Here is a 12360-nt window from a genome sequence, read left to right as displayed (position 1 = left end):
AATCTGGACTAATAAAATACATTTTTAAAACCAGAAATAATGTTTTTTTGAGGCCCTCTTGCATTAAAATGCAACTGAAATCAAGATTTATTTGTGTAAGGTCTGAAGCACAAAAGAGGTGAGTAAAATACATACCTTACCCTTAAAAAGCAACAAACTAGTGAAGCATTAAGTGCTAAAATAATTTTAAACAAGCAAAAATATCTGAAGTGCTAAAGTGCCCAGAGGGTCAAAAGGAGGGGAAAGTGAAAGAAAGTGAAGTCGCTCAGTCGTGTCCGACTCTTCGCGACCCCATGGACTGCAGCCTACCAGGCTCCTCCGCCCATGGGATTTTCCAGGCAACAGTACTCGAGTGGGTTGCCATTTCCTTCTCCAATGCATGAAAGTGAAAAGTGAAAGTGAAATCCCTTAGTCGTGTCCGACTCTTCACGACCCCATGGACTGCAGCCTACCAGGCTCCTCCGCTCATGGGATTTTCCAGGCAAGAGTACTGGAGTGGGGTGCCATTGCCCTCTCCAAAAGGAGGGGAAGTTCTCAACAATACTGAGGTGATTCAAAAAAAATTCATGAATGACATAAAAACTCTGGGTGTTAATTTAGTGACTGATGGTTTGAATTTGCTGTTCAAAACAAAAACAAAGAAAACCACACAAGGTCCACAAGAACAGAAATCCTTAAAAGGAAGCCGAGGTCCATTTTGAAAAGACAAGGGTTGTATGATAGAGCAGAGAAATCCAGTACAGAAGTTGAAATGTTCCAAAATGGGGTAAGCAACCAAAGTACAAAATACAGATTTCAAATGAAATACACATATAGGCACACACAAACCAAGCTACAGATTATATCAAGGGAATAGTGCAAACAACCAGAGAGTGTTCTTCCAAGAGGCAGAGAAATATGTCCTATAATCTGGAGAAAAGTCAATGGAAAGAAATAGATCTTGAAATGAGAAAATGGAATTAGCACAAGAAACATTACAGTATCTATTATAAATATTTTTCATATGTTCAACAAGATAGAAGAAAGATGAACATGAGGATATAAAAAAGACCCAAAGAAAACTTCTGATAGGAAAAGTATACTTGAGATTAATAACTACTTTTTAACTTATTATGAGATTTATAACTACTTTTATGTGGGTTAACAAGACATTTTTTTCTCAGTTCCTAATCACTTTAAAAAATAATTGTGGGAATTCCCTGGTGGTCCAGTGGCTAAAACTCTGTGCTCAAGATACAGGGGGACTGGGTTTGATCCCTGGTCAGGGAACTAGTTCCCACATGCCACAACTAAGACTCTATGCAGCCAAATAAATAAAAATAAATATTAAAAAAACAATAATAATAATTGTTTTAAGCAAAAATAATTTTGATTTATTGTGGCATTACAGTATCTGTAAATAGAAAATATTTAGCCACAATAGCCCAGAGAATGAGATGAGGAAAACAGAAGAGGTACGGCTCATATACTATACATGAAGTGGTACAATATTATTTGAAGATAGTGTTAAGTTAGAGATGTATATTGTAAACTCGAGAGGAACCACTAAAAAATAAAAGAAAGCTACAGCTAGTAAACCAATAGTAGAGATAAAAACAAAACTATCTTTTTTAAAACTCAAATCATTCAACTATAACAGGGAAAGAAGCAAAGGGAAACAAAGAACAGATGAGAAAAATAGCTAGCAAAGTCTAAGAGAGTAAATTTAAACACAACAATATTGGTAACAAAATTAAATGGAAAATGTCTAAACACCCCAATTAAAAGAAATTGTCAGACTTGATAAAAAAGCAACATCTAACTTCAGGGAGTCTATAGGAAACCCTCTTAAAACATACAGACACAGAGATGAAAGGATGAGAAAAGATGTATCATACATCAATGCATCGAAAAAACCTGGTGTGACTAAATTAAAATCCAACAAGGCAGATTTAGAACAACAAATACCAGGAATAAGAGACATTTCATTATGTTAAAGGGATCATTTCATCAATATGATTCAATGATCCATTAAGAAAGGCAAGGAAGTAATTGCCATAAAAATTAGAATAGTGAAGAAAACTACAGGCCAATATCACTGATGAACATAGATGCAAAAATCCTTAACAAAATTCTAGCAATCAGAATCCAACAACACATTAAAAAGATCATACACCATGACCAAGTGGACTTTATCCCAGGGATGCAAGGATTCTTCAATATCCGCAAATCAATCAATGTAATTCACCACATTAACAAATTGAAAAATAAAAACCATATGATTATCTCAATAGATGCAGAGAAGGCCTTTGACAAAATTCAACATCCATTTATGATAAAAACTCTCCAGAAAGCAGGAATAGAAGGAACATACCTCAACATAATAAAAGCTGTGTATGACAAACCCACAGCAAACATTATCCTCAGTGGTGGAAAACTGAAAGCATTTCCCCTATAGTCAGGAACAAGACAAGGGTGCCCACTTTCACCACTACTATTCAACATAGTTCTGGAAGTTTTGGCCACAGCAATCTGAGCAGAAAAAGAAATAAAAGGAATCCAAATTGGAAAAGAAGAAGTAAAACTTTCACTGTTTGCAGATGACATGATCCCCTACATAGAAAACCCTAAAGACTCCACCAGAAAATTTCTAGAGCTAATCAATGAATATAGTAAAGTTGCAGGATATAAAATCAACACACAGAAATCCCTTGCATTCCTATACACTAATAATAAGAAAGTAGAAAAAGAAATTAAGGAAACAATTCCATTCACCATTGCAACAATAAGAATAAAATACTTAGGAATATATCTACCTAAAGAAACCAAAGACCTATATATAGAAAACTATAAAACACTGATGAAAGAAATCAAAGAGGACACTAATAAATGGAGAAATATACCATGTTCACGGATTAGAAGAATCAATATGATGAAAATGAGTATACTACCCAAAGCAATCTACAGATTCAATGCAGTCCCTATCAAGCTACCAGTGGTATTTTTCACAGAGCTAGAACAAATAATTTCACAATTTGTATGGAAATACAAAAAACCTCGAATAGCCAAAGCAATCTTGAGAAAGAAGAATGGAACTGGAGGAATCAACTTGCCTGACTTCAGGCTCTACTACAAAGCCACAGTCATCAAGACAGTATGGTACTGGCACAAAGACAGAAACATAGATCAACGGAACAAAATAGAAAGCCCAGAGATAAATCCACACACCTATGGACACCTTATCTTCGACAAAGGAGGCAAGAATATACAATGGATTAAAGACAATCTCTTTAACAAGTGGTGCTGGGAAAACAGGTCAACCACTTGTAAAAGAATGAAACTAGATCATTTTCTAACACCATACACAAAAATAAACTCAAAATGGATTAAAGATCTAAACATAAGACCAGAAACTATAAAAATCCTAGAGGAGAACATAGGCAAAACACTCTCCGACATAAATCACAGCAGGATCCTCTATGATCCACCTCCCAGAATACTGGAAATAAAAGCAAAAATAAACAAATTGGATCTAATTAAAATTAAAAGCTTCTGCACATAAACAAAGGAAAATATAAGCAAGGTGAAAAGACAGCCTTCTGAATGGGAGAAAATAACAGCAAATGAAGCAACTGACAAACAACTAATCTCAAAAATATACAAGCAACTTATGCAGCTCAATTCCAGAAAAATAACCCAATCAAAAAATGGGCCAAAGAACTAGACATTTCTCCAAAGAAAACATACGGATGGCTAACAAACACATGAAAAGATGCTCAACATCACTCATTATCAGAGAAATGCAAATCAAAACCACAATGAGGTACCATTTCACACCAGTCAGAATGGCTGCGATCCAAAAGTCTACAAGCAACAAATGCTGGAGAGGGTGTGGAGAAAAGGGAACCCTCTTACACCGTTGGTGGGAATGCAAACTAGTACAGCCACTATGGAGAACAGTGTGGAGATTCCTTAAAAAATTGCAAATAGAACTGCCTTATGACCCAGCAATCCCACTGCTGGGCATACACACTGAGGAAACCAGAATTGAAAGAGACACATGTACCCCAATGTTCATCGCAGCACTGTTTATAATAGCCAGGACATGGAAACAACCTAGATGTCCATCAGCAGATGAATGGATAAGAAAGCTGTGGTACATATACACAATGGAGTATTACTCAGCCATTAAAAAGAATACATTTGAATCCGTTCTAATGAGGTGGGTGAAACTGGAGCCGATTATACAGAGTGAAGTAAGCCAGAAAGAAAAACACCAATACAGTATACTAACACACATATATGGAATTTAGAAAGATGGTAACAATAACCCTGTATGCGAGACAGCAAAAGAGACACAGATGTATAGAACGGACTTTTGGACTCTGTGGGAGAGGGAGAGGGTGGGATGATTTGGGAGAATGGCATTGAAACATGTATACTATCATATAAAAAATGAATTGCCAGTCTATGTTCGATACAGGATACAGGATGCTTGGGGCTGGTGCACAGGGATGATCCAGAGAGATGATATGGAGTGCAAGGTGGGAGGGGGGTTCAGGATTGGGAACTCATGTACACCTGTGGCTGATTCCTGTCAATGTATGGCAAAAACCAATACAGTACTGTAAAGCAAAATAAAGTAAAAATAAAAATTAAAAAAAAAATTAGAATAGTGGTTACCAGTAGGGGAGGAGATAAGAGTTATGAATGAAAAGGAAAATTTTGCAATGCCATATTTCTTTGACTATTCATTTTTTAAGTTGTATGTTTATATTTTATGTGGTTTACTGTATAAGTATTTTATCTCACAATTAAAGGGTTGTTTGTTTTTTTTTAATTTAGGTGTATACAGACACTGGGATAATGTGAGACAGATATGAGAATGAAGAAAGCTAAGCTCAGGGCTAGTTCTGAGGCAGCTGTCATCCAAACATGGCAGAGGTTCTAAATGAATCTATCTAAAGAAATATGAAATGAATTGCAAAATACTGAAATTCATATAAAATGGGGGAACCTCCAATAGCCTATGTGTTCAAAAGAGATAGTGCTCATAAAATCTTCACTGAAGTTTCCCAAAATTAATCATATAAAATCTTTCATCAATAGGTTAAAAGTTTATATAAAATACTGAGCTGAAGGAAAACCACAAGAAAATTAAAATGTTTTTACTAATAAGCTCCATAATAGAAGGGGATTTTCTGCTTTATTCATAATTATATGCCTGGTTTACAGTTATGGTGACAAACTGTCTCAGTTTGCCCAGGACACAGGACTGGTAGTGCTAAAATCAGGACATTCCCAGACAAACCAGGATGGTTTGTCTCTCTATCATACCGCCCTGCACACTAAACAGTAAACGTAGATATTCTAAACTACTCCTTTAGCCATTCATTCAGCAATACTAAATGCTTTATTATGTGTCAGAGAGAGGCAATGAGAGTGCAATAACAAATAAGCTAAAACCCTGGCCTCAACTAGAGGGAAAGCCAGACAAATAAACAAATACTTACATTACAAGCAGTGCTGCCAATAATTAAGGTAAAAAATATAGGAGTAAAGGGTTCTGTCACATTAGAGTTGGTGAAATGAAAGATAAAAAGTTTGATTTGAGACATGTAATATATTGACATGTGAAGTTCCAACAATAAATGATAAATCAAACTGTCAGGAAGAAAGAAGAAATGAAGACTGTAGGAGGATAAGATTTGAGAAGAATAAGTTCAATTTGAGATATATTAAGTTTGAGGCACCAATAGCAGAAAATAAATCAGACTGGCATGAAGCAATAAAAGTCAGTCTATTTTCTGAGAAAGAAGGTGAGCAGCTGGGGGATAAAGTACAAGTTCTATAGCCACAATTACAGATACAAAGCAAGCAGGGCATTCTTCACATAAAAGCAATAACTAGAACTTTGAAACATACTCATCTTCAGGGATATCAACATTTACAGCAATCACATTTTTTAATATAAACCTAAATACAGATAAATTGCATTCCCTCAAATGGTCTCCTGAATTCTGTCTGAATGGCTAACATGATAAAGTCATTATTGTTGGCACAAGCACATAGGCAGGGGTGTAAGACCAGCACATAGGCAGGAGTGTAAGTCCATGGACAGCTCATGCTTCTACGGCAGATTAAACTAATACCTTCTTTATAAAAAAAGAAATTTGGCAAAAAATATATTAACAGCCAGCATTATCCAGTTTAGATAACTAATAGAGAACCAATACAGATAACTAACACATTTTAACATGGGGTACCATTTATTATGTAAATCAAGCCCAGAAAACAATGAAATATTCCTTAGCTTAATAATGCCAGGAGCTGTCCATTATTAAAGGGACTATGTTTTTATCATATTTTACTAGGCTGGTCATTTATGGCAAAGATTTGCCTTAACGAGAGATTTTCTTGCTTCTCAGATAATTCGCAAGAAAATCAGGAGCAGCTCTCACTAATCTGGATCTGGAATATCCATTATCTCTCCCACTCATGAAATCTGAATCATGAAATCAGTCCTATTCCTTTCAGGCTGCAAATCCTGGGTAGAAAAGAGTCTCCCTGATCAGCTGGACAAAAGTCGAGGCAATGAAATTTGCAGATTGATGTGGAAAGAATTTCCTGAGGAAAATAAGAAGACAATACACTAGAGGACGGACCAAGCAGAATATAGTAAGCAAAGAATGCTAATGAGGAGAGAAAGGTTGGAAATAAACAATATCTGCACTGTTCTTCTGAAGTGTTAAGACTCTAAGTTTTTTCTCTGTGTGTAATTCAAGGTAACAAGTAAACTACATAAAGTTCCCAACATTTCCTACATCATACTCTACAAAATTTACCTGACCCTTAAATAACTGTGTGTACTACTCTACAGCCCAGTATGACTGATCTCAAAGAAGTGAAACGCAGAATGTACCTAGGAAAGAGGTAACAGCTACTTTCAATTACCTTGCCAGGGAATCTGGTAGAAAAATGACTGAAGAGATGCCTATGCCCTCTATTGATTATTATTGTTAGCATGTCTGCTGAGTACTGCTAAAACAGGATTCCATATGATATAGTTGCTCAAAGTTCCCAAGAATGGAAATTCCTAGCTTCCTTCATAGGTCAACAAGGCACAATTCTATAAAGCAGTAAAAGGACCTTGCAAGCCCTAGTTACTTATCTCCAATCAGAGTTCACACAGAGAAGAATTAAAAACTCTTATAACGTGACACGTGTAACTCATCAGATTTTTTGAACTTTACTTCTAGAATTACTGTTTTGCTATTTTTTTAACTAAGCACTTAGGTGTTAAGACTACTGAGCTAAAAACTGAGACTAATACAGTGGAGATCTTGGTTACTGCCCTCAAAAATCTCACATTTTAGTGGGGCAGCCAGGTAAGTAAACATATAATTACAATAAAGTACCAAAGTCCTTTGAGTTATTAAGGAGTCAAAGAAGAAAGACCTGGGACAGACTGGAGTCAGAGAAAAACTTCACCTGGGGCTCAAGACATAAGTAGTAATTAGCCAAGTAAGGAAAGACGAGAGAACATACCCAGCAAAGGTAGCAGCAGGTACCAAGGAATGGAGGTGAGTGAGCATAAATTCACAGATAATGCAAGGCTGGAATTGCTGATGTGTTGGTTAAGTGTTGGTGGAGGTATAGATCACATTAGACATAAAACAAACATTGTTAGAGACTGAAATAGAGGGAAACGAGAAATATTTTATTGACAAAAGTGTTAGTTGCTCAGCTGTGTCCAACTTTTTGCCAACCTCATGGACTGTAGCCCACTAGGCTCCTCTGTCCATGGAATTCTCCAGACAAGAATACTGGAGTGGGTTGCCATTCTCTTCTCCAGGGGATCTTCCCAACCCAGGGAACAAACTCAGGTCTCGTGCATTGCAGGCAGATTCTTTACCATCAGAGTCACCAGGGAAGCCCTTGTTTCAGAATAAAAATAACAAATCCCAAACTAAGTCAAGGGCGGTTAAATGAAGAAAGGGAACTAGGTTGAGAGATAAAGAGAAGAAAGAATCAATAGGTCCTAAGATCAATGAGAGTGATTAGAGGGGGAAAAAAGGAGTCTACAGTAATTTCAAAGCTTAAAGTTTCTAACTGACTGATAGGGAATTTCTTTTCAAAGAGCCCAGTAATTCTGGGGAAACTGGTAAGTTCAGACACTTTAGGTATAGATGCCTAAAAAAAGTAAAAGACCTTATCAAAAGAAAGCTCATCTTAGAGATATGAAACAGCTGTATCACAGGAGTCATCAGAATATAGATAGCAGCTGAAGCTGTGGATTTGAATGAGAAAGTAAACATGAGAAAAGTAACAAGCAAATGATGGAAAGTACAGTATATAAACATGTAAAAGGTATTTAGAAATACCTTAAAATAAAAATCTTTAAAGAACACTATGGAGTATTGGTTAGAGAGGGGGAAATGATACTTTGATTCAGCATTTAACAAATGCTTATTGTCTCCCAACCATGTATCAGGCACTGTTACAACAGTTAGGAAAAGAACCAGCAAAAAGATGTTGACAGACACCAGGGAAAGAAGTATCTCTTAAAAAAAAAGAGTGGTAAGTTGTGTCAAAATAAAATAAAGATAGAAAAGTGTAAGCATTTTCAGTGGTCATTGGTGGCTAATAAATTGGTAGGAAGGTAATGCTTGTAACTCAGCTGCATTAAATAAAGACATGTAATAAGCTCCAAAAACACTGATATCAATATCAGAAGGTGAAAGGTGGTAAAATTCAAGATTAAAACAATGACAAAAGACAAATTAGTACTCCAAAGAAACCTAAATCAACCTACCATCCTAATCTCATCAATCATGTCAATGGAATAATGGATCCTGGCATTTATTGAAAAATACAGGAACTGTGTGGGAATAGGGGAAATGTAGGCTAAAAAGGAAAAAGGTTTAATTTGGATGGCATCAAGCCCCACAAAAAATCAGATTAGAAAAAGCAGAAAGCAAATTATGTTACTTATTAAAAGTTACCCCATCCACTAACTGCAAACAAATGAGAGCAAATAATTACTTAAATTATCCATTCCCATTTCACCTCTCAACAAGTAAAGTTTCTTACAGAATGTGGGATAAAGGAGCTCTCATTAAGTAAGTTCAAGTAGATGGTGATGGTCAGATAGAAGGCATCTACCTGAAAAAAAGATATTCCAAAACAAATATAAAAGTTTTATCTTAGTAAATGTTTCTAGGAAAGGTGTGTGAGGCAGGCAGGATTACAAAGAAGAGACAGAAGGTGGCAAGAAGCACACAGGTGATTTGGAAACTCATATAGTAAACAGAACATGTCATGCAAAAGTGAAGTCACTCTGTTGTGTCCGACTCTTTGCAATCCCGTAGACGGTAGCCCACCAGGCTCCTTGGTCCATGAGATTTTCCAGGCATGAATACTGGAGTGGGTTGCTATTTCCATCTCCAGGGGATCTTCCCAACCCAGGGTCGAACCCAGCCAGGTCTCCCAAATTGTAGGCAGACACTTTACCGTCTGAGCTACTGGACACAATAAAGGACAGAAATGGTATGGACCTAACAGAAGCAGAAGATATTAAGAAGAGTGGCAAGAATACACAGAAGAACTATACAAAAAAGATCTTCACGACCAAGATAATTACAATGGTGTGATCACTCACCTAGAGCCAGACAATCTGGAATGCAAAGTCAAGTGGGCCTTAGGAAGATCACTACAAACAAAGCTAGTGGAGGTGATGGAATTCCAGTTGAGCTATTTCAAATCCTGAAAGATGATGCTGTGAAAGTACTGCACTCAATATGCCAGCAAATTTGGAAAACTCAGCAGTGGCCACAGGACTGGAAAAGGTCAGTTTTCATTTCAATCCCAAAGAAAGGCAATGCCAAAGAATGCTCAAACTACTGCACAATTGCACTGAACTCACACGCTAGCAAAGTAATGCTCAAAATTCTCCAAGCCAGGCTTCAATAGGACATGAATTGTGAACTTCCACATGTTCAAGCTGGTTTTAGAAAAGGCAGAGGAACCAGAGATCAAACTGCCAATATCCGTTGGATCATCGCAAAAGCAAGAGAGTTCCAGAAAAATATCTACTTCTGCTTTATTGACTATGCCAAAGTCTTTGATTGGGTGGACCACAACAAACTCTGGAAAATTCTGAAAGCGATGGGAATACCAGACCACCTGACCTGCCTCTTGAAAAATCTGTACACAGGCCAGGAAGCAACAGTAAGAACTGGACATGGAACAATAGACTGCTTCCAAATAGGAAAAGGAGTACATCAAGGCTATATATTGTCACCCTACTTATTTAACTTATACACAGAGTACATCATGAATAACACTGGGCTGGATGAAGCACAAGCTGGAATCAAGATTGCCAGGAGAAATATCAATAACCTCAGATATGCAGATGACACCACCCTTACGGCAGAAAGTGAAAAGGAACTAAAGAGCCTCTTGATGAAAGTGAAAGAGGAGGATAAGAAAGCTGTGGTACATATACACAATGGAGTATTACTCAGCCATTAAAAAGAATACATTTGAATCAGTTCTAATGAGGTGGATGAAACTGGAGCCGATTATACAGAGTGAAGTAAGCCAGAAAGAAAAACACCGATACAGTATACTAATGCATATATATGGAATTTAGAAAGATGGTAATGATAACCCTGTGTGCGAGACAGCAAAAGAGACATGGATGTATAGAACGGACTTTTGGACTCTGTGGGAGAGGGAGAGGGTGGGATGATTTGGGGAAATGGCATTGAAACATGTATAATATCATATAAGAAATGAATCGTCAGTCTAGGTTCGATGCAGGATACAGGATGCTTGGGGCTGGTGCACCGGGATGACCCAGAGCAATGGTATAGGGAGGGAGGTGGGAGATGGGGTTCAGGATTGGGAACACATGCACACCCATGGTGGATTCATGTTGATGTATGGCAAAACCAATACAATATTGTAAAGTAAAAAATAATAAAATAAAATAATAAATAAAATCATTATTTTTCCTGCAAAAAAAAAGAAGAAAGTGAAAGAGGAGAAAGAAAAAGTTGGCTTAAAGCTCAACATTCAGAAAATGAAGATCATGGCATAGGGTCCTATCACTTCATGGCAAATAGATGGGGAAACAGTGGAAACAGTGACAGACTATTTTGGGGGCTCCAAAATCATTGCAGATGGTGACTGCAGCCTTGAAATTAAAAAACGTTTGCTCCTTGGAAGAAAAGTTATGACCAACCTAGACAGCATATTAAAAACCAGAGACATTACTTTGCCAACAAAGGTCCATCCAGTCAAGGCTATGGTTTTTCCAGTAGTCATGTAGGGATGTGAGAGTTGGACTATAAAGAAAGCTGAGTGTAGAGGAATTGATGCTTTTGAACTATGGTGTTGGAGAGGACTCTTAAGAGTCCCTTGGACTGAAAGAACATCCAACCAGTCCATCCTAAAGGAAATCAGTCCTGAATATTCACTGGAAGGACTGATGCTGAGGCTGATACTCCAATACTTTGGCCACCTGATGCAAAGAACTGACTCCTTTAAATAGATCCTGATGCTGGAAAAGACTGAAGGCAGGAGGAGAAGGGGCAACAGAGGACGAGATAGTTGGAAGTCATCACCGACTCAATGGACATGAGTTGGAGTAAATTTCGGGAGTTGTGGATAGACAAAGAGGCCTGGCATGCTGCAGTCCATGGGGTCGCAAAGAGGCGGGCACGACTGAACTGAACTGAATTGATAGTCAACTGGGACAGGGAAATCAAAATCCCAGATCAAATCTGCAGCATTTAAACTAAGATGTAGAAAACCATTGTAAAATCAAAAAGGTAATACGCTTACTGGTCTAGTGAAATGGGAAAAATTAGTTGACCATCTGTAAAAATAGGGAGAGAATTTTCCCTGCGTACTTCATGTTCTGTTATACCTATGGAGTTGTACTATAGTGTTTAACTCAGGCACACATGAGCGGGGCAGGCTGAAAGTGAGGCTCCTGTCACAAAAGGCTTGCCTTTCTCTACATCTTACCTGTTGCCTGCTGCTTCAGGTAAGGAACCTGGTAAGATCCAGGACCCACACGATTCTCGGTGCTGCCACCTTCAGCCAATCTAAGCACACGGGGAGCCCGGTCATACATAATGGCGTGAGGGGAGGAGTGCACGGCTGCAAAGGGATTAAGAACTGAGCAGCTAGAAGAAATGGTGGAGCAAAAAGTCGTCAACAAACTCAGAAGGCCCGGGAAGAATTTCTGTAAACGGAGGAGCTGGCGCAGGGGCTATCGCCTCACCTGCTGATAGGTGTCAGATTTCTCCCAGGCGACTTCGAGCCGCATGGAAAACTTGAAAACAGTGTAACCAGACGTAAGACTTCCCA

General features: G+C 37.8%; 1 protein-coding gene across 1 annotated transcript in view; it reads right to left on the bottom strand.

Annotated features, from left to right (window-relative positions):
• STPG2 (sperm tail PG-rich repeat containing 2) overlaps positions 1 to 12124 on the bottom strand; it is a 347431-nt gene extending 335307 nt beyond the window's left edge. The window contains exon 1 of the mRNA XM_052642325.1: positions 12016 to 12124. Coding sequence (XP_052498285.1) covers positions 12016 to 12124 — 109 coding nt within the window. The remainder of the gene's footprint in view (positions 1 to 12015) is intronic.
• Between the last annotated feature and the right edge of the window lie 236 nt (positions 12125 to 12360).

This window comes from Budorcas taxicolor, chromosome 6 (assembly GCF_023091745.1).
Source record: "Budorcas taxicolor isolate Tak-1 chromosome 6, Takin1.1, whole genome shotgun sequence".
Taxonomy (NCBI): Eukaryota; Metazoa; Chordata; class Mammalia; order Artiodactyla; family Bovidae; genus Budorcas; species Budorcas taxicolor.
Note: the sequence above shows the minus strand (reverse complement) of the source record. Positions and strands in the feature narration are given on the sequence as shown.